Raw genomic sequence first — 27,698 nt, 5'->3', positions numbered from 1 at the left:
ACCAACAGGTCTTCAATGTAGCGAGAAATTCCCGCACCCGGAGGCGTCCTTCAGCTGGCCCCTAAACAAATATATACTAGTCCAGTGATAATGAACGCCATACTAATTTCCAAATTGTACACAAGAAACTAAAATTAAAATAATACAAGACTAACAAAGGCCAGAGGCTCCTGACTTGGGACAGGCGCAAAAATGCGGCGGGGTTAAACATGTTTGTGAGATCTCAACCCTCCCCCTATACCTCTAACCAATGTAGTAAAGTAAACGCATAACAATACGTACATTAAAATTCAGTTCAAGAGAAATCCGAGTCTGATGTCAGAAGATGTAACCAAAGAAAATAAACAAAATGACAATAATACATAAATAACAACAGACTACTAGCAGTTAACTGACATGCCAGCTCCAGACTTCAATTAAACTGACTGAAAGATTATGATTTCATCATATGAACATCAGGCACAATCCTTCCCGTTAGGGGTTTAGTATCATACCATCATAACATATATGAGAAGAACATAACCCGTGTCATGCCAACAACTGTTTTTAGAATAAATGTGTTTAGTTCCGATGCAAAGACCTTATCAGTGATTCAATATTAACGCCAAAATATGCAATCTTTAATGACTTGACAACAGTATCGTAATTATATCCCTTCTTAATAAGTCTATTCAAAGGTTTTGTAAGTTTCTGAGGTGAATACTGACACCTTTGTGCTTTATAAAGAATATTACCATAAAAAATTGGATGTGAAATACCTGAACGTATTAGAAGTCTGCATGTTGAGCTATATTTACGAATGATGTCTTTATACCGATGATAAAATTTAGTAAATGTTTTGACTAGTTTGTGATATCGAAAACCCTGGTGTAATAATTTTTCAGTAATACATAAATTTCTCTCGTTAAAATCGAAAACATTGTTACATACACGAGCGAATCGTACAAGTTGAGATATATAAACACCGTAAGATGGTGACAAGGGAACGTCACCATCTAAAAACGGATAATTAACGATAGGAAATGAAAAATCATCCCTTTTATCATAAATTTTAGTATTCAGCTTTCCATTAGTGATATAGATATCAAGATCGAGAAAAGGGCAGTGGTCATTGTTAGTATTAGCTTTATTTAAAGTAAGTTCAACAGGATAAATTTCATTGATATACATACTGAAGTCGTCATTATTGAGAGCCAAAATATCATCCAAATATCTAAAAGTATTATTAAATTTGTTTATCAGATGTTGTTTCGATGGGTCTTTGCTTATTTTTGTCATAAATTGTAACTCATAACAATACAAAAACAGGTCCGCAATAAGTGGTGCACAGTTAGTCCCCATTGGAATTCCGATAATCTGACGATATACGGAATCTCCAAAGCGAACAAAAATGTTATCTAGTAAAAATTCAAGGGCATATATAGTATCAAAGCATGTCCAATTAACATAGGTTTTTTGTTTATTGCTACTAAAAAATGACCTAAAAGAGTTTGAACATATATATTCACATTCTGATTTTTTGAATGCCCATTTAATTAGGTGTGTGAATTTTTTCTTAATGAGAATGTGAGGCAATGTGGTATACAGGGTAGAAAAATCAAAACTTTGAACAGATTCAAAATTACCAATATAAGCATGCAATTTATCAAGTACTTCCAACGAGTTCTTGACACTCCAAAAGTAATTTATTCCACTATTTTCGAAGGCCTTATTTGAACAATTTATTATCAGGTTTTTAATTGTACCAAGTGTGCTGGTAAGAAGAATAGACAATTTAGTAGTTGAACAATGGCTTGAAGACGAAATAAATCTATATTTGTAAGGGGTTTTGTGTAGCTTCGGAAGCCAATACATAGTTGGGACTTTCATTGTATTTGGCTCTGCTTGTAAAGCGGTGGCTAAAAGTTTATGTTTGTTACAGATTTCGTTTTCTGAAAATGGAGTCAGTTGGAATGTTGGCGAATTGGTGATTTCCTTTTTCAGAACCTCAATGTAAAATTTACGTCAAACAATAATAATATTATTAGCAGCTTTATCTGCCGGGACAAAAACAAATTCCTTGGCTAGTTCTTTTAGTTTATGTTTGATACGAGAAATAGGTTTATTGTGGTTATTGTTTATAGTAAAATGTTCTTTAAAATGTTGAATACGTACATCAACTATCTTCATTACTGAATTAAAAAAAGAGTCCAAAGATTTTTTGTCAGCTTTTTCCCGTTTTATCCATTTCATACAGTAAGTATGGAGTGAGTCGTGGATGATATTACGACACTCATTCCAATTAATAATTGACGGGGGACGATATTTAGGTCCTTTACTGAGGAATGATTTTAACTCTCGGTCTTGAACGATGTTAAGATCTCCTGTTATAACATGGGAAATGGGTCCATAAATATATTCGGAATTACTGCAATTACATGAAGTAGGTGTATTTTCACTGATATTAACATCTTTACACAATTGACTATAATTAAACACAAATTTCCGGGTAGATTTCTTGTAAATATAACAAATAAGAGGTAGCTCATGTATTTCTTCCTTCATCATGTTCGTGTTTTATTTATTTTTCAACTGGCAATGACTGGCTAAATATCGGTTGAACAAAATAAAATGGTAACTCTTTCGACAGTTCAATATGCCCAAGTCGCATGCAAAATGTTTAAATGATTAGAAAGAACTTTCATATAATACCCATTTCTAAAGGTGCTTAGTTTGAAAAAGAAAAACTATATTACACAGGCATAATTTAACACTAGTAACGTGAGTAAGTTTGCGTAAAGTAGAACATACTGATTTTCTCTTTTTCCTTTGTAGTAACAGATTTCCCATTCTGGGCATCCGTCTTGTGTATTTCAGCTGCATCAGTTGTATATACTGCAATTGTAAGTTGCAAGAATCGTAAGTTAAAATAATATAGAGTAGAACTAATGAAATGTTGATGAATCATTAAATGGGTTGTATAGAGTGTTTATGTGTGTATAGTTTCAACATTTGCATGCACCCCGTCAGTACGAACGTCCCCAAACTGTTTTTCGTCATCTTACTCCAATTTTCCGCTACCAAATGATATGAAACTTATACATAACGCGTAATACCACAAAAACCGAATCAAGTTGGAATTTTGGTGGGGTCACTTTTACCGTTCTTGAGTTATGCGCCTTCAAAACTGAAAAAAATCAGAAATTTTCGTTTCCGTTCTCTTACTTCATTTTGTCTCAATCAAATGTTATGAAACTTATATACTATGCTTATTCCCACAAAACACAGTTCAAGTTCTATTTCGGGTGGCGTCACTTTCACTTTATAGGTCTCTAGTTGTGTCCCTTTATAACGCTATATGCAAGCGGGGACATCATTTGTGTCCACTGGACACATTCTCCATTTATTTTATCATACATCTCAGATTACCTTTATTTTAAAAAGAGAAAAAGTTTGGAATCTGATGTTCAAAAGTTGTCGTTTGTTGATATGCATGGTTCATAATTGTTTCTCGTTTCTCGTTTTTTATATAAATTAGACCGTTTGTTTTCCCGTTTGAATGGTTTTACACTCATTTTTGGGGCCCTTTATATATTGATGTTCGGTGTGAACCAAGCTCCGTGTTGAAGACTGTACTTTGACCTTGGATGGAGAGGTGTCTCATTGGCACTCATACCACATCTTCCTATATCTATCCACGCTGTACAAATATTGTCAAGACTGTCCTTTGTCCTTTGGCGTTTTAAACAGGGAATGTTCATCTAGCTCTGACAAATTGTGTTAGAAATCGGTACTAAGGTACTTCGTCAGCATAAGTTGCTGTTACTGTGGTCTGTATACAGCTATGTTTCTATCAAATTACCTTTTTAAAGAATCATTAACTCTAGCGGAAACACTCGACATCAGTTCGGCATCGCCTATACAATTTTCACGTTTTTAATAATCAAACTGAAATATAACCTATCACATTTTGGTGTTATGTTTCACTCAGCTTTTAATTGAGAGTTACTTTATTATGCATCTTGTAGCTTCAAGCGCTTTATTTTCGTTAAAGGGTGGGATCAAGGCAGTTATATGGACAGATGTATTCCAATGTTTGATTATGTTTACTGGTGTTTTTGCTGTAATCATTAAGGTGAGTGTAAGCAAAAGTGAATCAATATCTATGATATAACAACACATTTCATCTGATGTGATGAATTTTACAAAAACCAATACATATTGAATGCTAGTATATAACTTTTGTATTTCATAACATATATGGTATGTAAAAGACACTGATCTTGTTTTATTGTGTTGGTGAACAGCTGTATAATTAATTGATCACACGTCTCTTGTATTCATCCTCATAAGTTCAACACAGTAGAAATCATACAATTATACATATAAAATATAATAAAAAATAATCTATTGTCCATTTTAAGAAAAATGTAGGGGTTAGTATGGATGATAGCTTTGAGTATTTTAAACAATATAAACGTAATGCATCCCATACAATCTCAAGATGACCAGTCAGTAAAATGAGGATTATGAGTTGTTTCTGTACACCTAGTACAGATATAGATCAACATTCAATTTGAAAATGAATAAACTTAAATTTAGCGCTTAGCCACAATATATACTTCATTTATACAAATGATGCACATATCATATATGCCAAGTGAAATAATCGGTAAAATGTATTTTCCAGGGAACTATTGACTCCGGTGGTCCAAGGGAAGTAGTAGATATTGCAGTATCCAGTGGTCGCTTAAATTTATTCAAGTGAGTTATACGAGTTACCCTGACTTAATTTGACCTCTGTTCTAACACATATTCTGTATTCATTTAGGCCAGACAAAAAAAAACATCGTTTCACCAACTTAATTGTTCATCATTTTGTGAACAGTTTATGAAAATCAAAATTATTACACGACCAAAGTTTGTGCAAAAACAGTTTGCCAATTAAATACATTCTTTTAAATAACGGTATAAGTTCAACAATGTATGATCAATGTGTCAAGTAATGTTTGTCTGGATCACTTGTACAACTCGAATGCTAACTCTAATATATTTAAACAGTTGTTGGATACTATCCCAGGCATAGATTACCTTAGCCGTATTTGACACAATTTTTTGGAGTTTTGGGTTCTCAATGCTCTGCAACTTTGTACTTGTTTGGCTCTATAACTATTTTGATCTGAGCGTCACTGATGAGTCTTATGTTGACGAAACGCGCGTCTGTCGTATTATATTAAAAGCCTGGTACCTTTGATAACTATTTGGAAGGTTTGTTCGTAGAAGGGAATACCAAGTACTAGACATTTGCAGTTCCTCTTTTACTGCATCAGAATTAATGTCTCGATGCTTGAGGCAAAAAGTTATGAAACTTTAAAAACTCATACAAACTTTCAAGTGCTGAACAAACCAAACCAAAATGACCAACAATAAATCCAAAGCTCGGACAAGGATTTCTGGCTACAATCCTTGAAGGTAAAATATTCTATTAACTGAGTTTTTTTCAATTGCAAAATGATCATTATCATTTAGTTTGACTGGTTACACAATTGAAGAAATTCATAAACTTACCAACAGCCCTGTACAAAGCATTTTTATACACGGTATTGGTCTTTGTTTACAGGTTTTGCTCACATAATTCCGAAGTTTTCATAGAGCAAGTAATGTAAACCCGACTTTTAATTGTAGTTTCACTCACTGTTGATGATTGCATACACAACCTTCTCAGTAAATGATTGTTGTTACTTTTCTATTGCTAGCTTTGATCCAGATCCTACAGTTCGGCATACCTTCTGGGGATTAGTTATCGGATCTATAATTCGATTGATTGACATGACCTTCAGACAGGCAACAGTTCAGAGAATCTGTGCTGTAGAAAAACAAAGTGACGCAAATAAGTAAGTGATTTTCTTTTTATATATGCACATATATGTTCGGGCATCACTTCACATAAGCACATTTCTTATATGTTTATAATGCCTTTCCAAAAAGCATTTTCCTCTATTATTAAATTGCTCTATTTATATTTATATATTTTTTTTACGACGTAGTCGGTATAGTTTCGGTTTGTGCCCTGTGAACTTAAGGACGCTTAACTATGGCAACAGAATACGCATGCTTGAAAATCCTTTCTGTGATTGGACAAACTGCTGTCATGGTGGGTGATTTGGTTGTGTTTGAAAAACACGTGTCGTTAATTATATCGTGATGGAAAGCTAGTGAAAAACTATAGTATGAAATTCAAAACAGTGTAGCTGTGGCCATTGATTGACCCATCAAAATCATCCATTGACTGGGACAATTTACGTGAACGTTTGTCTGTAACAACCACTGTTCATGACGTACCTACGATAGACATTTAAACTGTGGGGTCAACAAAGGTTTCTTAACGCCTTTAATTATAAAATAATTCGAAAAATTAATCAGGAATAACCTTTGTGTTTTGATTTATATAATTGATATAAATCAAAATATCGTGTTATTTCTGATTAATTTTTCGAATTACTTTATTTAGGTGTTGAGAACCTTTGGTGACCCCATAGTTTAAGTGTCTTTAAAAAGTACATAGTGAGCATTGGTCGTTACATACAAACGTTCACCTAAATTGTCCCAGTCAATGAATGATTTTAATGTGTCAATCAATGGCCACAGCTACACTGTTTTGAATTTCATACTAAATATTTGAACTAGATCTTACAAAGATTTATATTTAATTAAAATAATTGTTTCTCCAATAGCTCTGTGCTTCCATGACAGCTGTTTATTCGGGACAATTATATAATTTTTAATGTAAACTTTGTTGTACGAACGTACATGACTTTTAGAACGCACCTACGCATGTGAGATTTCCGCGGGGTTTTGGTGAATGTAAACAGATTTATAAAGATACGAGGACCGAGAATACTGAAGATTTAATTAAAGAGGTCCTGCATCATTAAGTCATTGTGCTTCTGAAGGTTATCGAAATGAAAGTTTTAAACATATACTCAAATTTAAATACGTCGGATATCTTTTTTAAAGATAGTTCTTGTTTTAAATACGATTAAAAAGTATGTATGAAATTATTATCTAAAACGACAATTTAGAATTACAAAATTATGTCTAAAGAACTATTGTAAATAGCATAATGTTGCGTTTGACATTTTAGTGCGTACATGTTTCTTTCTGTAATAACTTTTACCACGTGTGCTCTATATTACACTTCGAGCAAAATATATAAAACGCGTTGTCGCATTATACACATTCAAAGGTAATTATTGCCGTGGGAAGTTACAACTTCAATAAGTTTCAGCATATTTATTTTTAATTACAACTTGAATATGAATTACACAGTTTGAATATAAATGTATCATTTTAGCTATGTTATACTTGTGTCATGCCCTAACCGACAAATTCTACCGACAAACTTCGCTTGGTGCAGTAAAGAGAACAACTCGTTCCTTTCCTCATCCCAACTATTAAAAACCAAAGTGATTAAATGCAATTTATAAGACTTTTAATGATTGGATTTGAGCAGGAGCTTAGTGAACATTGCTACAAAAGTATGCAAGTACCTCATGGTGGAATCGATTCGAATACATAAAAATGTCAAATCGCTCTAAAATGTCTTCAACTGTTATACAGTGTCTTGTGAATGTTGCACTACTTGAATAAATCCAAGAGGTCATTTATCATCGGCTTAGCTATTATTATTTCATTGTAGCGGTATATTGTTAAAAATGATAAAAATATGATTACTTACATTGACTAATCCATAGATCGATATGAAAAACTTTTTGTGACAAGTTTCTTAAAAAAAAAAAAAATAACCATTCGACCTCAAATATTGATTATCATTATTATTTTGCAGGATGCTTTACATTGCTGGTCCTGCATTCCTGATAACACTGTCCCTTGCATGTAGTGAAGGACTGGTAGCTTTTGCATATTTCACCACTAAAGGTTGTGACCCAATAGCTAGTAAGGCTATTAGAAAGCCGGACCAGGTATTAACTACTTTTATACGCATAGTTAATCAATGGCGACTAAGGAATAGAAATATGGACACTTCAAGTATTCATCCGGATCGCAGTAAAACTGTTACCAAAAAGGGTGCTGTTTCGAGATTATTGTTCGGGATGCAGATAAACGCAATTACGTCCCGTCAGATTATATTGAGGACGTTGAATCGAATGCATCATGTAGAGAAAGTGCCGTGCTTTCTGCACAGTAGGAGCACATTGCAACAACTCTTTGAGGAGTCCGTAGGTGGATTGTTGCAAGGCTTAATTTATTATGCTATCCATTTACCCTAATATTCCAGTGACAGTCCAAACTTCTTCCGTTCATCCCGGTCGACCCCAATTTATTTATTGATAATTTTTACTCGTCTTGAACATGCATGGAAAATTGGCCCCTGAACGTTAAGCAAAAGTCAATCACTCAAAATACAAATTGAAGACAATCTTTATCATGTTTATAGAAGAATGTTCATCCGTCCGAATATCAATGCAAGTAATGATAAATATTTGTTTTTACCTCGATGTTTTCTATGAGTATCAGCTTATACATAGATATAAAAAAAGCAGATGTAGTATGATTGCCAATGAGACAACTATCCACAAAGACCAAAATTACACAGACATTAACAACTGTAGGTCACCGTAAGGCCTTCAACAATGAGCAAAGCCAATCCCCTTTGGTAGTCAAACCGGAACCATATTGGCGTCTGTTTTGCTTTGTTGAATGTATACATTTCAAGCCAAGTTTAGTTGGAACGAGGATGTTTGATTCGATGCCTTGCAAAGAAAGTGTTCTGTGTACTCTCCATATAGATAAACTCATCATAGATACCAGGATTGAAAGTTTGTATTTGTGCCAGTCGCGTGAAGACCTTGTAATAAAACTCTGATATGGCCTAAAAATGCAAAAAAAAAGATAGATTCAAATATCTGTATTACTGGAAAGCACAACAGCCTACATGAGATATCATCACCGACTCTTCCAACAAAAAGCAAGCACACAACAATCAACAATGCATGTTCAATTTAGCCTTACTGGGTGAAGGCAAAAAATGGTGTTCAATAACATAGGTTTTACGTGCCTATCAACTTACCACTGTGCCTTTCTTTTGCAAAGCAACATTCCTATACCTTTCTAACATACCACAATTTTTCTTGTGGTGTGAAAATCAAAAATTTCAAGCCCATCGTACGTTTAATTCGATTTTGAATAACCTTTCAGTTTAAATTTATTGCCAATTTCTAAACGTCCTGAATATACATATAATATTCACAACTGGAAGTTTAAAAATACAAAAACTTCTCAGCAATCTAACGTCTACTGGATGGTAAGGTATTCGAATTATGGACTGTTTCTGATTATTAAGTAACTATACAATTAACATGCTATTACTTTAATATTTTCATTGAACTTTGTTTTGAACTATGTTTTTTTTATTTTGTATCAATATGGGATAGTTTAACAATGTTTTATATATGAACAAAAAAATATTGACAAAAATACCAATCTCTAAATTATATTAAAAAAAGGGAGAAATCCATTAAACCTAACAAAATCAAACGTTTAAGACTATTTCTAACAACGGATCATGCGAACGTTAAACAACTTGCACACTTTTTAATTGGAACATGTCGTTTCTTGAGAAAATGATGGGTTGAACATGGTTTTAACTGGCTAAACCTCTTTTTTGTATGACAATTGTTTATAGTTCCGTTATACTCACAAAACTGGGGAGCATCCGAAACAGACAAAATTGTTGACGTGACGATAATTGAGAGACAGCAGACAAAAATTTATAAACATACATCACAAACACAACTGACCTGAATTTATTATAATAAGTACATATTCATTTTATAAGATAGATTTTACCTGGTCCTTAATGTCAAGTTTTAGTGTCCCTCAAGCAGGAAAGGAATAATTATGTTTTTAAAACGCATGCTATCTTTGTCAGATACATGCTGGTTTTTTTTTAAAGAAAATAGCACATGAAATTGATAGCAATAAGGTAACATGTTTTTTTCTCATACAGTTTGATTTTACGAATAATTCGAATTCTTGATTGTTTTCTAGGTTTTGCCTTACATGGTGTTTCATATATTCAAAGAAACTCCAGGCATGGCTGGTTTGTTCATGGCTGCTGTTTTTAGTGCTTCACTCAGGTACGTTAATCAATAGTTTCATTTATATTCATAAGATAAGTACGGGTGCTGCCATTCGATTTTTATGGGGGAGGGGGGGATAGGATGAAATTTAAAAAAGGCAGGACAGGAGTTTTGAGTAAAAACGACAGGATGACAATACAATTGTTCATCCTAGCCACCCCTAATGATCAAATGGTAGCTCTCTTAAATGAACTAATGCAATTTAGAATAAAGATTCTCATATTAAGTGATATCCAATTATATTTTAACTCTAGCCTACTCAGTATATGCTACAGGAACAAATCAACCATATTTTGGTTTAATCAGAACTCCGTGATTTTCGCACCAAAAAGAATTTATATGGTCAGTAACGTTCTGCTAATTCCTATCATTTGTTATTTTAGTACATTATCGTCACTTCTCAACAGTATGGCGGCAGTGACCGAGGAAGATATTATAAAACAATGTTTTAAGAACATATCAGACTACAAGGCAACTATTGCGGCAAAAATTTCAGGTATTAACTAGTAAATAGGACAAAGTTTAATTTTTAGTGCCAACATTAATTTCATACCGCTTATTTTATAATGGTGCGTTTGTTATATAAAGCAGTGATGCACAAATACAAAACACTTTTCGTGCTGTTTATCTCCATCCGTTTTATATAAGTTGAGACGGTTCTTTATTGCATACAGATATGTTTTATTCATGTCATTTTGATTAAAATTATACAATCAAATACAAAGGTCAGACATCTCATTTCCGGGATAAGTTGATTAACTGAGGTAGGAATGAGAAAATTGTTCATAGCGAAACAAACTGCAATTTTAAATTCTATTTAAAATTGTCACGTTTACCAGTTATTCTGGTTGCTCCTTTAATTATACTACTGCTTTGAAAAAAGGGGGTATAATTAAAGGAGCAACCAAAATAACTGGTAAACGTGACAATTCTTGAAATACCAGAGATACAGACATATCTGGTTAAATATTTTTAAAATATCATTATAGCATGACACTCTTATACTGTTTTACCTCTGTCTGTCCATCCATCCATCCATCCATCCATCCATCCGTCAGTCCGTCCGTACCATGAATTTTTTCGTCGCATTTATCTCGGGAACCACTTGACAAGGATTTCTGAAATTTGGTTTCAGGGTTTATATAAGTCAGTTATACCGTGTGATGCGCGTTTTCAGATTCATCACTCGACAACTTCCTGTTTACCGAACATTTGTATCATTTTACACATAATTGCCAAGTTGAAAATTTTCGTCACATTTTTCTAAGGGACTACTTGACAAGGAATTCTGAAATACGGTTTCAGGGTTTATATAAGTCAGTTATACCGTGTTATGCGTTTTCAGTTTCATCACACGACAACTTACTGTTTACCGAACACTTGTATCTTTTTAAACATAATGGCCAAGTTGAAAATTTTCTTCTTATTTTTCTTAGGAAATACTTGACAAGGAATTCTGAAATTTGATTTCAAGGTTTATTTAAGTCAGTTATACCGTGTGATGCGTTTTCAGATTCATCACTCGACAAATTCCTGTTTACCAAACACTTGTATCATTTTTATATCATTTTACACATAATAGCCAAGTTGAAAGTTTCGTCACATTTTTCTCAGGAACTACTTGACAAGGAATTATGAAATTTGGTTTCAGGGATTATATAAGTTAGTTATACCGTGTGATGGGTTTTCAGATTCATCACTCAACAACTTCCTGTTTACTGAAATATTTTGGCGGGGATATCATCAGTGAGCAGTAGCTCGCAGTTTTACTAGTTTGGTAAATTTTACTGAACTGTAAACATCTTTCATACAAGTGAGAGGTTTAATTAACTATAAAACCAGATTACACCCACCATTCACTTCAGAAAATGCCTTTAGCAAGTCAAGGATATGACATTTGTTTTCCTTTTGTTCCGTTGAGTGTTTGATTTTTCTCAGTTTTTTTTACTTCCCTCTCCTTTAATTTGCCTTGGGGTTCGATATTTTTGTTAAAACTTTATCAGATTGTCTTCAAATTGCAAACTAAGAGTATTTTTTAAGTCTTTTATTTTGATTGTCGTTATGATACATGTTAAAATAAAACAAATTTTGTTGAGCAACTGATGTCACAAATCTAGATACGTTACCAATGATTTTAACTGTAGATACACGTAATTTAGTTGTCAAGTAAAGTGAAAGAAGACATAGTGCTTCGTCTTAGATAAAACATCCAAAGGAACATAACACAAACTTTTGATTAGTTTATCGGTTAAACAATGTTATTCTTAGTCGGTCGATGGCTTTGGATCGGCTGTCCAATGTAGAAAATGTATCACTTTTGTAAGTTATTTTGATATCAGAAGAAATCAAAAATTGTTTTAATCGATTTTTTCAGTGGTATTTTATGGAGTTCTGGCTGTTATCTTCACCATTATGATTGCCAATATTGAAGGAATAATCTCGCAGGTATGTTTCCAGAAAATTCCTACAGTAATCCAGTATGCGTTTTTTCTTTAAATTTTGAATATGAATAAAGGCAACAAACAGTAGTATACCAGTGACAAAATTCCTTTCATTAGAGAATGAAGTATATAACTTTTTAACCTAATTTGACCAATATAGTGAATTTAAGAACAATTTTCCTGAAACTTAAACTCCCACTCATCATACATACCAGGATTGAAATCTTATATTTGAGCCAGACGCGCGTTTCGTCTACAAAAGACTCATCAGAAACAAATGGAAGTCAATAACGACCTTGACTGGCCAAACAGCCCTCGCACGGTCGGTATACCCACCGGTGACGCTCGAATAATGAATGCCAAAAAGGCCAAAATAAAGTGAAAGCTGAAGAGCATTGAGGACAAAAAATTCTTCAAAGGTTTGCCAAATACAGCTAAGTTAACCTATTCATGAGGTAGAAAAGCCTTGATATTTCAAAAATTCAAAGATTTGTAAACAGTTAATTTATTATAAGAACATATCAATGAAAATTCATGTCAACACAGAAGTGCTGACAACTGGGCTAGTAATTAAGGAGGAGTACACAAGAAAGTTCCTATTTTAAATCTGTCACGTTTATTGTTGTTCTGCCACGGTTACAGTAAACTCTCCGAAGAATGTTTTAAATGATTTCATGGTATTGTTATGCAAGCACTAGTTGCGACTCATTAATATATCATGCTAATATCTATTAATATACAGTTAAGTACCAGTTTTACATCAGCTGTAAGCGGACCAATAACTGGGCTGTTTTTATTGTCAGTGTTTTATCCATGGGCCACTAAAAAGGTAAGTATAAACTCATCAAATATAAATGGCTTATAGTTTTGTACATCAGTCGCACGTTTCGTCTACATTAGATTCATCAGTGGCACTCAAATCAAAAGTAAAATAACAAAAATACCGAATTCCGAGACGGAAAGTTCCTTATCAAATAGCAAAATAAAAAGCTCAAACAAATATCTCTGACTTGGTACAGGCATTTACTTTTGTAGAAAAAGGAGGATTAAAGCTGGTTTTATAGCTAGCTTATCCTTTTTCTTGTGTGACTGTCGCATCAAATTCCATCAAACAAATCAAACAGTCATAATACGTAAAAATGTCAAAAATAGGTGAATAGCAGTCAACATTGTGTTATAATCTTAATCATTAAAAAAACAATATGTCAACGAAGAAAACCCCAAAAAGTCATATAAGCAAAATCTAAAGACAAGAATACAACTCTTACCATAAGAAGCAATGAACCAATTTCAACGAAACGTAATAGGACTTTTAAAAAATCGAAGAAATTAAAATTTCCTTCGAAGCTCTGTTGAAAATTACGTGTTCATGATTTATCACTTTGGTTCTGCTTAAAAATTAAAGATTTGATTTAGAAAAAAATACATCAAGGTGAGTGTTTTTTCCCTTAAAGCTTTTTAGTTCTATATCGGCATTGTTTGATTCAAAATTAATCCTACATGATATATTCATTTTTTTCTGAACATACCCCTGATAACAGAAGTAATATACAGTTTCACTTATAAGTTCAGTTAAACACACGTATGCAAATGTTCGTTTATTTTTCAGAGTGCTGTTGTAGGCACATGTGTTGGTGCTGCGTTAGTGTTTTGGTTGACCTTAGGCCAGAGTCTTTCTAAAACTCTGAGGAAAACGCAACCTCTACCTTTGGGACCAGTCGATCAATGTTTTGCCAATGAAACAAGTAGTTTCATGGTGAACTTTAATATGACTGACATGTTATATTCTTACAATGTTTCAGAGTCACCTGTCAACGTATTAGTCAATGACGAACCGTAAGTATCTTCTCTAAGGGATGCAAAAAGACTTAATATAATACAATATATGAATTGAAAAATACGTAGTGCAAATATTGATGATACAGAATTTCTACAGTCAAATTGAAATTAAGAGACATCTGCTCTAAACGATCAGCAACCTAAACAAACACAGCTTTTAGAAATGACAACGTTCAAAAAGAAATTCATGAATGATAATTCATTTCCGGAATAAAAATTATCTTCAAAATTTTCTCGTGAGTTAAGACACATTAACAAAGTTCGAATTAAAAATCAAAACGCATTCGTTTTGTTGGTAATTTAAAAGCATGCAAAAAGTTAGTATTTTTCTTTAAAAGTATTTAACATTTATAATATACAGATAGAAACCAAAGTAGATATGTCAGAACAATTAAATGTTTAAATTGCTGCTGCATCCTAGAAATTATCAGGTAAATTCGAAAACAAAATTGCAATTGCAAGTTTATCGATGTTGAAATCTTGTATAGTTAATAGACGGGGGTAAAAATAAAGGTGCCACACAGAAACTAATGGAATCGTATGAACTCCAAAAAGGAGCGAAACCGTTTGTGTCTAAAGAATAAGCGTCTCCTATAAACAGCTGTACAAATGTTTAAAACCCTTAGCAAACTTTAAGTAAAGGCAACAGAAGTATACCGCTATTCAAAAGTCATAAATCGATTGAGAGGAAACCAATTCGTGTTACAAACTAAATATACAATATAATATTACATGGAATACTACATGCAACATAATGTCGTCGCTAGGCACGTAGAAAAACCTGAAAAATTAGTTTATATATACGAATTAGAATAAATGTAACTTACAACATGATCGACGATACTTATCTCCATTAAAGGAGAATGTCATTTACAACTCATAAGAAGTTAAAAACTTCCTTTATATGAAAACATATCTGATATTACTACTAGAATAAGCTTGATAGTATATTATGATGTTTAAATAAAACTCCGGTGGTGTTATGTTCATAGGGCAAGCATCTATGAAAGGTTAAGGTATTAATTTCGTTTTCTTATCGTTATCAACTTAACTGAATAATGGCGTTGATTGCTTCACTTAGTGAAATGTGCCGCACTTGGAGCAGTAACCCGTTTATATTCTTCAATATCATCCCCGATTTTATGTGTATTCATATTGCTTTAGTTTTAACTTCTATTATAGTTAATTGTTTGTATGTATTCAATTTAACTGATCTGTGTGTGTTTTTGTGTTCCTATCTTATAGCATATTCATGTCTGAATCTGCTATTGGTGTAGCAGTAAACATATATTATAACAGAGTTGATATTGCAAGTTATGATATAACTCCGAAGAAAATATAACGTAAAGCTCAAACACATACAAAAGACAAATGACTAAGTGCAGGGACTCTGTCATGTAGAAAATATGTGATTTTATTGCTAGAAACACCTCTTACATGTATTACTTATTGTAAGTTAATATTTATTGTAGATTTAAATCCATGAATTAGTACAGTAATTTTCATTTCAGGGGAGTGTTGGATAGGTACTATTCCATATCATACTTATGGGTCAGTGCATTAGGTGTCACATTTACTGTGGTGTCAGGAATAATTGCAAGTTTAATTGAAGGTAAACCTAAAATAAAGAATAATGGAGAAAGTATGTGAAGGCTACCTTTAAAAATGAAAATCACAACGTATTGTGCATCTTTAAGACAATGTTAGATGCTCATTCGATATAAGTGTATCAGATGTAAATCAATGTGTACATTTAAATTATTAAGTCTTTGAAACGTCTTTCATATTGAGAAAAAAATATGTATATTTACTTTGATTAACTTCCATGTCACTAGTTTTTTTCCCCTGGTGAATCGTTAGGGAATATATATAAACAAATTAACATACTTAAAGGATCTATCAAATCGGCAATGGTTTGTTTTTGTTCAAATATGATCTTCTAGGAAGGTTAATGCCATCACAATAACATTTCAGCCTAAACCCATCAATTGGAAATACAACTTTAAAATTTTGATGGACTCAGTCGAGGATTATGCCAGGCAATGGGCTAAACGTGAAAAGGAAGACGTAGACACTCTATCCGAATGGATTAAGGCAGTGAGGTCGTTAATACAAATCAGTATTAAGAAACTGAATGGGCCCATCAATGCCCATGCTACGTCAATCTTTAAAGACCCAAATGTGGCTAAACACTTATCCGACCTCCATGATAAATATGTTGTTGTGCCCGCAGACATAGCCCCAAATAACATCGTTTTTGTCTGTAAAAGTCACTACATTAATTGCTTGATAAACGAATTAGGTATAAACAATTCACTTGGAAACTCAACATATACCCTCACGACACTTACCAAAGAGGAAATCCCGGATAATCATAGGTCTGTTCTTTGTTCCTTTGGTATTTCAACCAAAGATGAAGAACTGGATCTTCCATCACTGTATTGGATACCTAAACTACATAAGTGTCCTTACAAACAACGGTATATTGCTGGGTCTTCCAAGTGCTCCACGAAACCTCTTTCTAAATTATTAACATCTATTTTATCAGCAATCAAAGACGGGCTTCAAAGTTATTGTGAAACTGCCTATTCTAGAGGGGCGTGAATCAGATGTGGATACTTAAAAATTCCAAAGATCTTTTAGAGTACATACAATCTAACTCTCTTTCATCTTGTAACAGTATTAAAACATTTGACTTTTCTACTCTTTACACAAGTATTCCACATTCTAAACTAAAAGACAAATTGAAAGAGTTGGTACTACTTTGCTTCATAAAAAAGAATGGCTAACGTAGATTCAAGTATCTTGTCTTAGGGAGGGATAAATCATATTTTGTAAAGAATCACTCTGATTCAAACAAAAAATTCTCTGCAACCGATATTATAAAGATGCTTGATTTCTTGATTGACAACATATTTGTAACGTTCGGAGGACGTGTTTTTCAACAGACTGTCGGCATCCCAATGGGAACAAACGGTGCCCCTCTACTTGCCGACTTGTTTCTTTATTATTATGAGGCTGACTTCATGCAGGAACTTCTTAGGAAGAAAGATAAGAAGTTAGCAATATCCGTTAACTCTACTTTCCGCTATATACTTTCACTAAACAATTCAAAATTTGGTGACTATGTGGAACGCATCTATCCCATCGAATAGGAGATAAAGGATACTACAGATACAGTTAAGTCGGCTTCATATCTTACATCTAGAAATTGACAATGAGGGTCGGTTGAAAACAAAACTTTACGACAAAAGAGATGATTTCAGCTTTCCATTTGTAAACTTTCCATTTCTAAGTAGCAACATTCCAGCAGCATCTGTATACGGGGTATATATCTCCCAATTGATACGATATTTCCGTGCTTGCATTTCCTATCATGATTTTCTTGATAGAGGGTTACTGCTCACAAGGAAGCTATTAAACCAAGAGTTCCAAATCGTGAAGTTGAAATCATCCCTTCGTAAATTTTACAAATGATATCGGATATGTTCCTTACGTCGTAACTACAATCCCCTTCCCTTTCATGAATGTGACCTACCGAATTAGACTATTTACCGGATTTGTAATCACATAAGCAACACGACGGGTGCCACATGTGGAGCAGGATCTGCTTACCCTTCCGGAGCACCTGAGATCACCCCTAGTTTTTGGTGGGGTTCGTGTTGTTTATTCTTTAGTTTTCTAAGTTGTGTCATGTGTACTATTGTTTTTCTGTTCGTCTTTTTCATTTTTAGCCATGGCGTTGTCAGTTTGTTTTAGATTTATGAGTTTGACTGTCCCTTTGGTATCTTTCGTCCCTCTTTCAAATGAATTATATGCACTGAATCAACCAGATTTGATCTTGAATTCCTTTTATTCTACATTTTACAAGTTCAATATACAAAACAAGAGCGATACAATTATATTTAATGAACTTTGATACATACAAATCCATGTGAAATGTGATAACAATATTTACTGAAATTTCCTATCAATCACCTGGTTTGATAATGTATTTTAGGGCTACCTGCCTCAGATTCCATTGATGTTAGATTTGTATTGCCATTTTTTGACCAGCTGTTTCCGTTTATTCCTAAACGAATACGGACAAAATTGTACCTTGGTGTTCCTTTTGAAAAGGTAAGTTGTCTTAACGGTTGAGTTCAAAGAACTTTGTCAACACAATGATCAAAAGAAATACTTTACCAAACATTATACATAAATATACTCATTTTGTTACACAAATAATCAAACAGTCATTCTTTTCCGTATGATCTCTAAAAGCAATGGAAATAAGGCAGAAAACAAGAAGATAATAAGGAATTTGTTTTGCAATTTTTACCTGCACATCTAAATAAAAAAAAAACTAAGAATTGAAAAGTTTGCATTTTTACTTTAGATAAGGTCGAAGTTTTGATTGTTTGTGTTCGTAGATTTGGGGATCTCTGGTCAAATGATTTTTTGTGTTCGTAGATTTGGTGATATCTGGTGACTTTGACCAGAGAACCCCAAATCTACGAACACAAAAAATCAAAACTTCGACCTTATCTAAAGTGTTTGATTTTTTGTGTAACAGAATCATGAGTATATTTATGTATAATGTTTGGTAAAGTATTGTTACGCCCCGGTGATTTGAAAGCTGATATGTATACTGTGGTCTCCATTCCACACTTGGTACATGCAGATGTCCTCTGCTGAGTTATGATTCGTGTTTTACAGAAGAAATAGCTTACCTGGACCTAACATTATATACTGACTTCTTTAAATCTATATAACGACTTTATTTATATGTGTAATTGTTCATTTTGTATTTGTTTATAGTTAGTTTCAGTATAGCGCGCCAAATGTAACGTTACGTGTTCTTGTTTATGAATAACTTGTGTATTACGTCACACGTAACGACGATTATGTATAAAATAAGGAACGCATGTTCCTACGTTGAGCTTCTCACCAAAAAACCTCCATGCAGTTAGCAGTCTCTCTAAAAACTAGAATTTGCTGCACCAAGTAAGAGCACTTGGTGATAATGCAGTGCACCAAGTATGCACAGTATTTCAATGCAGTGCACCAAGTAGATTTGCTGCACCGAGTACGCTTAGTATTTGAATACCGTGCACCAACCATATCTTCTTGCACCGAGCAATTGTTTATTAAACTTGGTGCAAGTAATGTACCTTGTCGTATTGCTTATTATATAATTAAAGTATTGTAAATGATGTATCGAAATAATACATTTTATGAACTTCCATTGTGATTTTTATTATTACTTCTTTCCCCGGAGGCCAACAAAAGTAACTACGGGTGTATATCCTGACAAGAAAACTCCGGAACGTTACAGTATTTCTTTGGATTCTATACAACTAGAACACACCCGCGAAATCGCGGGCATTTAGAGCTTGTGAGATTTTGTGTCTTGAGAATTTCAACAAAAGATTTCATATCTGGAGAATTTCAGAAAAGGTATCAAAATTCATAGATACTTGGAAACAGTTTAAGCCCTCTCCCTTGTTTCCAAAGTCCGTTATTTTTGTTTTGTTAAATTCCATTATTTTCGCGTTTCTGTATACTATGAACATACGTATACTATAAATAAAGCGATTTGCTTTTAACTATCAATTTCTTCTTCTGGACGATCGCTGCTATATTATTTGAAGAGTCTCTATCAACGCAATAATTATTTTCCTGTCCTCGAGTAGTCTTATGAAATTTATGTGCAAGTTTAAAACCGGAAGTCCTGTTTGACTTAAAAGTGAAATCGCGGGCATTTAAAGCTTGATTGAAAGTACAACTACTTTAGGATGATTTTTTGTAAACTGAAGATTTATGTCTTGAGAATTTAAGATATGATATCAAAAGTCATATAGGTACATGGAGACAGGACAATATTTTCAACCCCCTCTTTTTTATGCCCCACCTACGATAGTAGAGGGGCATTATGTTTTCTGGTCTGTGCGTCCGTTCGTTCGTTCGTCCGTCCGTCTGTTCGTTCGTTCGTCTGTTCGTTCGTCCGTCTGTCCCGCTTCAGGTTAAAGTTTTTGGTCAAGGTAGTTTTTGATGAAGTTGAAGTCCAATCAACTTGAAACTTAGTACAAATGTTCCCTATGATATTATCTTTCTAATTTTAATGCCTAATTATATTTTTATGCCCCACATAGGGGCATTATGTTTTCTGGTCTGTGCGTCCGTTCGTCCGTTCGTTCGTCCGTTCGTTCGTCCGTCTGTCCCGCTTCAGGTTAAAGTTTTTGGTCGAGGTAGTTTTTGATGAAGTTGAAGTCCAATCGACTTCAAACTTGGTACACATGTTCCCTATGATATGATCTTTCTAATTTTAAAGCCAAATTAAACTTTTGACCCCAATTTCACGGTCCACTGAACATAGAAAATGAAAGTGCATGTTTCAGGTTAAAGTTTTTCAGGTTAAAGTTTTTGGTCAAGGTAGTTTTTGATGAAGTTGAAGTCCAATCAACTTGAAACTTAGTACACATGTTCCTTATGATATGATCTTTCTAATTTTAAAGCCAAATTAAACTTTTGACCCCAATTTCACGGTCCACTGAACATAGAAAATGAAAGTGCATGTTTCAGGTTAAAGTTTTTGGTCAAGGTAGTTTTTGATGAAGTTGAAGTCCAATCAACTTGAAACTTAGTACACATGTTCCTTATGATATGATCTTTCTAATTTTAAAGCCAAATTAAACTTTTGACCCCAATTTCACGGTCCACTGAACATAGAAAATGAAAGTGCATGTTTCAGGTTAAAGTTTTTGGTCAAGGTAGTTTTTGATGAAGTTGAAGTCCAATCAACTTGAAACTTAGTACACATGTTCCCTATGATATTATCTTTCTAATTTTAATGCCTAATTATATTTTTTATCCAATTTCATGCTCCATTGAACATGGAAAATGATAGTGTGAGTGGGCATCCGTGTACTTTGGACACATTCTTGTTTATCCAATTTCACGGTCCATTGAACATGGAAAATGATAGTGGGAGTGGGGCATCCGTGTACTTTGGACACATTCTTGTTTCAAAGTCCGTTATCATTTTGTTTTCCGTTATATTCCATTATTTTTGCGTGTTTGTATATTATAAATATTAAAGTGTATTTAATTTTCTATTAACTATCCATTCAAAGTTTCTTCTCCATGGCGACCACTTCTATATTATATAGAGAGTCTCTATATATTATAGTAGTATATTTATCATAGTATACATGCAGATAAACTATATTCTATCTATTCCCCGTCCGAGTACTTATGAAAATTAATGTGTAAGTTAAAACCGAGGTATAATAGTAGTGGTTATTACGATCTGAAAACCACGATCTGGACAACGCTCTGATTGGCCTATTTATTTTTCATTTTTGTTATCTATCATACGATTGGTTCTCAATGTTTAAAACGATAGTCATGTCTGACTTAAAAGTCGGTTTAATGACGGAAACTCACTGCATTATCAAATAGAGAGTCTATATATATTATAGGAGTATATTAATCATAGTATACATGCAGATAAACGCGAAAATAATTGTCCTTTCCCCGTCGGAGTAGGAATGAAAATAATGTGTAAGTTAAAACCGAGGTATAATAGTATTGGTTCTTACGATATAAAAACCGCGATAAGACAACTCTGATTAGCTTATTTATTTTTCATTTTTGTTATCTATCATACGATTGGTTCTCAATGTTAAAACCGGAAGTCATGTTTGACATAAAAGTCGGCTTGATAACGGAAACAATATTCGTACGCATTTACTTTCGTTTTCCCCCAAAATAACCCAAACTGAATAGTCATAAGAAAGGATGACAAATGCGACTATGCATGGTACCTATAGGACACAGCGGCATGATGATTAATTTATTGTGGGAGGAAAAGAAGCGACACACAAAATGAGGTCTTCTCGTTTAATAGTATATATATTATGTAAATGTCCAATGACCTCATCTCCAGTTTCAGTTAGCTACATTTGAATGCCTGTTATGATACCGCACTTAGATATATGTTTTGGTTTAATTAATACGTAGTATAGACCTAATTGCCAAATTGTAAAATTACTGACAAAAATAGTTCGGTCCAACAATTATAACGTATTGGTTTCAGCTAATAGCGTTAACAAAATTATTTTTCAGAGAGATTCTCTACTAGAAAATTACGGAGAAAAGCAGCTCGAAACAGATATCAATCTACTACCAAAGACCGATAATAATGGGTCGTTTACCAATAAAATAAATGAGGGAAAGATCTGAAGGCTGTCATCTTACATGATGTGTTCAAGTCCATAGTCCTTTTGTTGCTACATTGAATCTACGAAAAGCAATCATGGTAGATGTTTGGAAATTTTAAAAACCCATGACAAAAACATCTTTAGTGGGATATTTTACATTTATAATTCAGTAATATGTGACAAATAAAATCAGTTGTATGATTTTTTTTAAGTTTACATGTGTTTGTATAATTATCGATTTTCATAAGAAAAAAATATTTTAACACAACATACCATATGCTAAATCTTTTGGGAAAAATAAAATGCTGTTTGTATGTGTCTAAAGAACGAATACTAATTGTTTCTTTTGAATACTCAATGTCTACATAGTCTATTTTTTCCTCGGTCTTTTTAGATTATAGGGTAAAATCCCAGATTGTCAAGTTTTGTGTAATGACATTAAATGTAATTTAGTACATAATATGTCAGTTTACAGGGTTATACTTGTATTATAACGATTGTACGGTCATTTTGCTAAAAACAAAGGGAAAGTATGAGCTATTGTCTTCATTTTTTTATCAAAGTTTAGCTACAGATTGTTTTCAAACCGTGTCTATGCTGATCAGATCACTGGGACAATTTAAAACAAAATGTTGTGTTATTTTGAAAAGACGTATAACCATTTTCTCATTAATATATTGCACAATAGATTAACAAATTCTTGAAAACTTAACTATTATACACATGTGTTAAGATTTGAGACTTTTGTAAACCTGAATTTTTTTGGCAGGTTTTTACTTTGTATAAAAAATTTATTTCCGGAGTTGTGTGAGACTGAGAGAAAGCGTGTGCAAGGGGTTCTCGTTTCTTCGTTCTTTGTATTTCTTGAGATTAGCATTACCTAAAATGTATTCACATATTTTTTCCTTCCCTATTTTTTATTGCTGTTGGTTTGTTTTGCAGTTTTTATTTGTTTTACTTTTTTTGTAGGGGGGTTTGTAGTCTTTACAATAATCAAAATTATTGCTCTCATAGAAAAACTGAAAATAGTGACGAGAGAGAAAAGAAACATAGGGAAAAAATCTTGACTAATTTCGATGTGATTTCTTAAAATCTGAAGATAATATCTTCGTACATAAAATTTTAATGTTTTAAAACAACATGTATAGCTAAATTTTTACATTTTACATTTTTGAAAATCGGTATGTTTAATATATTAACATGAACCATGTTATCTGCAACAATCATACATCTTTTCATATTAACAACCATTTACACTTGTATATATGTATATATGTACATGTTATTTCTAATGTTAACGAGGCCGGGATAAGGTACCGGTATTTGATGTTTTCCAAATAACAAATGTATATATTTCAATAAAATATTAAAATTCTCTGCAATATCATGCACAGGAGACATAGATAAACAAATGCAGTGATACAGGCCAATATTAACCGTCATTTGACTGTTAACCTAGTCATGGTTATAACCCATTTTAAAACAATCGTTGCAGGGTTCTCTATGTCACAGCAACGTATGACCCCTACAATTTGAGCTCGGTTATTATTTTTTCAACATCTATGGAAGATCATATAATAATGGGTTACGGACGCATCGTTGTAAGTATAACGGAATTTGATGCGACTGTCATACAATTGAGAGGTTTGTCGTTATAAACCAGGTTCAATCCACCTTTTTCTACATTTGAAAACGCCTGTACCAAGTCAGGAATATGACAGTTGTCCATTCGTTTGATGTGTTTTGTCATTTGGTTTTGCCATTTGATTAGGGACTTTCCGTTATGAATTCTCCTCGGAGTTCGGTATTTTTGTGATTTTTCTTTTCACGAACAAAGTTTTCTGGACTACCTTCTGCAATGTTTAAATGTCCATCCTTGCACTGTTATTATTATCTGCTATTTGATGGTCGCATTGTTCCATATTTTAAGCCTCTCAGTCTTGAGATGACACGATTGGTTACATAACCGTATATGATAGCATCGAAAACCATATGTATGATTTAAAGACGTATGATTTCCGATGTATGACTATTGAACATCGGTACTACTGTTACCTCTATTGATATATTTGTCAATGCTGCAAATTAATAACATGATCAATCGATCTGAATCCCAAATTGTGTCAAAGTGCAGTATCAGTATATGTCTTTATTTGGCAAAATATTTGGTCCGAAAAGACTTTTACAGTTCAGTATACTGGTAATAAGTAAAAGCTCCAAGACATTTCTTGTTATAATACACAAATCTGTTTTAATTTTTGTTTGTGAATTCAAATTTTAACAACACCAAAATGATTTGTGATCCAGTTTCGACTGGATTTATGTGATCACATCAGATTTTAGGATGGTTTAGAATTCTGTATTGTAGACATATTATGAATATAATAATGATGCGTTTTATTATTTCCAGAAAGATTAACATAGTTTTAATATTAATATGACACAGTTTGACATTCTATTTGCCGTTGAATTAACTTAAGAAAAGAGAGACGAACATCTATTTTATTATAGATATACGCTTTCATATAGCTCCTTTGTAAATCAAAATTTATTAATTATGAATTAATGTGAAAAGGTAAGATATTAAATGTACGCATTTGATAAAAATTAATACAGTATTGTATAAGTATCTGTATGCTTGTGTAAAAAGTTAAAGAGCATTTGACACAAGCTGTGCATTGTTATCAAAATGGAGTCCAACACTTTTTTTCACATACGGATTTTCCAATTCTTTCATAAGGCAAACCATTGAACTGGTATTGACCAGTGTGATTGGTAAATGTCGTGATTAATCAACTATTACACTCATAAGGGGGGTATAAATTGGAAATACCCAGACTTTCATGCTAAGTAATCCTGATTGATCACATAAGTCTAACCTTAGTATTTCCAGCAATTAAATGTATTGGTTTATTCCCTTTGAAACGTAGTGATCCTTTGTTCATAATGGGACCTGCCCCGTATGTTTTAAAAATTCAACAACAAACGTTGCGAAAATTGAAACTAAGTAGAAACCTAGTAAATACGCATCAAGGCTTTGAGGTACATAACAAAAAGTGCAAACTACGTATCTAAACGTATCAATGCGTAGCATTTTAAACCGTAGTAAAACGTGACAGTGTGACTGGGGCTTAAGCATGGAACTCTTCTAATCTTACCACCAGTGATTTAGATCACTTTGATAATCAGAAGTACACTTTATTCAAATAATTTCGTGAGATGAACGGGTGAAAATAAAAATTATGGTAATTTTTTAGTGAAATAGTTATGAATACGACTTTTTAGTTTTAATCGTTGTATTATCTGTTTATTTTTGACTAAAACATGGTTTTCGATTGTCCCTTGCTATCTGTTCTCTATTTTAAGCCCTCTACCGAAAAAGTCGAAAAGGACATTAGGTTTGCACTCCGTCCGTGCGTCTGTCTGTCCATCCGTCAGTCCAACAAATCAGCTTTCCACACTTTTTTCTACATGCTTGAAGATATAATTTGATAGTTGTTGTATTGTTTTATTATAACAAGTTATAGATTAAGTTAGAATTGTGTTCCGGTCTGAAGATTTTGTGTAGAGTTATGGTCCATTGACTTAGAAATTCACACATATAATCAGTTTCCACATTTTGTTTTGGTCGTTCTTGAAGATATTGATTTGATAATTGATAGATAGTTGTATCTTGACAAGTTACAGTTCAAGTTTGATTTTTTTTCCGATCTGAAAATTTTGTGCAGAGTTATGGTCCTTAAAAAAATTACTCAATTAATCGTTTTCAACACTTTTTGTCCTGCTTGAAGATATTGACTTCAAAGTTGATATTTGTTATATAGTTTACACCATAACAAGTAATAGGTCAATTTAGAATTGTGTTCCAATACAATGAATTTGCAAAGGAGTAGGTGTGGTAAGACCGTTATTTGGCCCCAAAATATAGCAGTTTTACAAAATTGTTAAAATGTAAGCTAGCTATCTATTGGAAAGAAGAATGGTTCTGCTACATATATATGTGCTGTTTTTGACAATACAATGCACATATATCGGGTACTAGCATCATAAAGTCATACTAAATTATTGAAATCTTCACAATTTTAGCATTTTAGTTAAATTTTGGACGGTTTTCGTCTTAAATGAAAGTGGCTGCATTTGTGTTCATTCATAAAATTGAAAAGAAGTTGTATTTGATGATAATACATAACATATATAAAGGTTGAGGATGAACACGGATGCGGCCACTGTCATTTTTGACAAAAATGATCTGAAAAGTGACATTTTTTGGCATATTTGATAGATTTTTCATATTTAGGCTTGAATCGGAGCGTTTTTAATGACAAAATCAGTTAACATCTTTTAAATAAAATAGTTGAATCAATTGAAATAGACACGTAAGTGTTTAAAAAGTGTCCAAAATCTCTCGTCAGATGTACCTGAAATTTGAGGCCAAAATCGGCCCTTACCGGACCTACTCCTTTGCATTTTGAGTTTAAATCACTTAGCTCAAGCTACTGTTTTGAAATGGCTTACAAGAGTTGGAATATAAACGGAAAACATATTGAAAACGATGCTTTGATTTTAATAGTACACAACAGATGTTATTTTCATTTATGACCCGTCCTTGACTTGGCTGAAGAATTTACATTAATTTGCCAACAGTTACAGAGATCCATTGTGGTAAGAGGCGATTTATTTTTTAAAGTATATTTATATGTATTGAACTAATTATCACTAAATATAGATACTATATCTCTCCATTTAGGAGTGCTAATAAATTAAAGTAACACATAAAGTACATATATATGTTTCAGTGTTGATTAATCGGTATAGATAGCAATATCAAAACAAATACAGAAATACAATTCTAATTTGTCTAACAATGCCATTTTTACATACTTTTTGGTTAGAACATATTTTGGTTAAAACTTATTTAAAACTATTTATAATGTCTTAACAAATTTAAACTAAATGTTTTGGGAGTTTTTGGAAATAGATTTCTTTCGTTGTGTAAAGCTTTACAGTTTCAGATGTGGCTGGTGGGGTTTTGCCAGATACCAAAACATTTTGTAATATGCCCCATTATCTTT

General features: G+C 33.0%; 1 protein-coding gene across 1 annotated transcript in view; it reads left to right on the top strand.

Annotated features, from left to right (window-relative positions):
• LOC143067735 (sodium-dependent multivitamin transporter-like) overlaps positions 1 to 24,003 on the top strand; it is a 35,396-nt gene extending 11,393 nt beyond the window's left edge. Inside the window, exons 6-18 of the mRNA XM_076241224.1 lie at positions 2,815 to 2,882; positions 4,034 to 4,114; positions 4,670 to 4,743; positions 5,736 to 5,873; positions 7,826 to 7,961; positions 10,051 to 10,139; positions 10,526 to 10,638; positions 12,517 to 12,587; positions 13,326 to 13,412; positions 14,193 to 14,419; positions 15,934 to 16,034; positions 18,423 to 18,541; positions 22,532 to 24,003. Of these exons, the coding sequence (XP_076097339.1) occupies positions 2,815 to 2,882; positions 4,034 to 4,114; positions 4,670 to 4,743; positions 5,736 to 5,873; positions 7,826 to 7,961; positions 10,051 to 10,139; positions 10,526 to 10,638; positions 12,517 to 12,587; positions 13,326 to 13,412; positions 14,193 to 14,419; positions 15,934 to 16,034; positions 18,423 to 18,541; positions 22,532 to 22,648 (1,421 nt within the window). The 3' untranslated portion in view covers positions 22,649 to 24,003. The remainder of the gene's footprint in view (positions 1 to 2,814; positions 2,883 to 4,033; positions 4,115 to 4,669; positions 4,744 to 5,735; positions 5,874 to 7,825; positions 7,962 to 10,050; positions 10,140 to 10,525; positions 10,639 to 12,516; positions 12,588 to 13,325; positions 13,413 to 14,192; positions 14,420 to 15,933; positions 16,035 to 18,422; positions 18,542 to 22,531) is intronic.
• Positions 24,004 to 27,698: the final 3,695 nt, after the last annotated feature.

Source organism: Mytilus galloprovincialis, chromosome 3 (assembly GCF_965363235.1).
Source record: "Mytilus galloprovincialis chromosome 3, xbMytGall1.hap1.1, whole genome shotgun sequence".
NCBI lineage: Eukaryota > Metazoa > Mollusca > Bivalvia > Mytilida > Mytilidae > Mytilus > Mytilus galloprovincialis.
The sequence above is the reverse complement of the archived record's forward strand: the minus strand, read 5'-3'. Positions and strand labels throughout refer to the sequence as shown.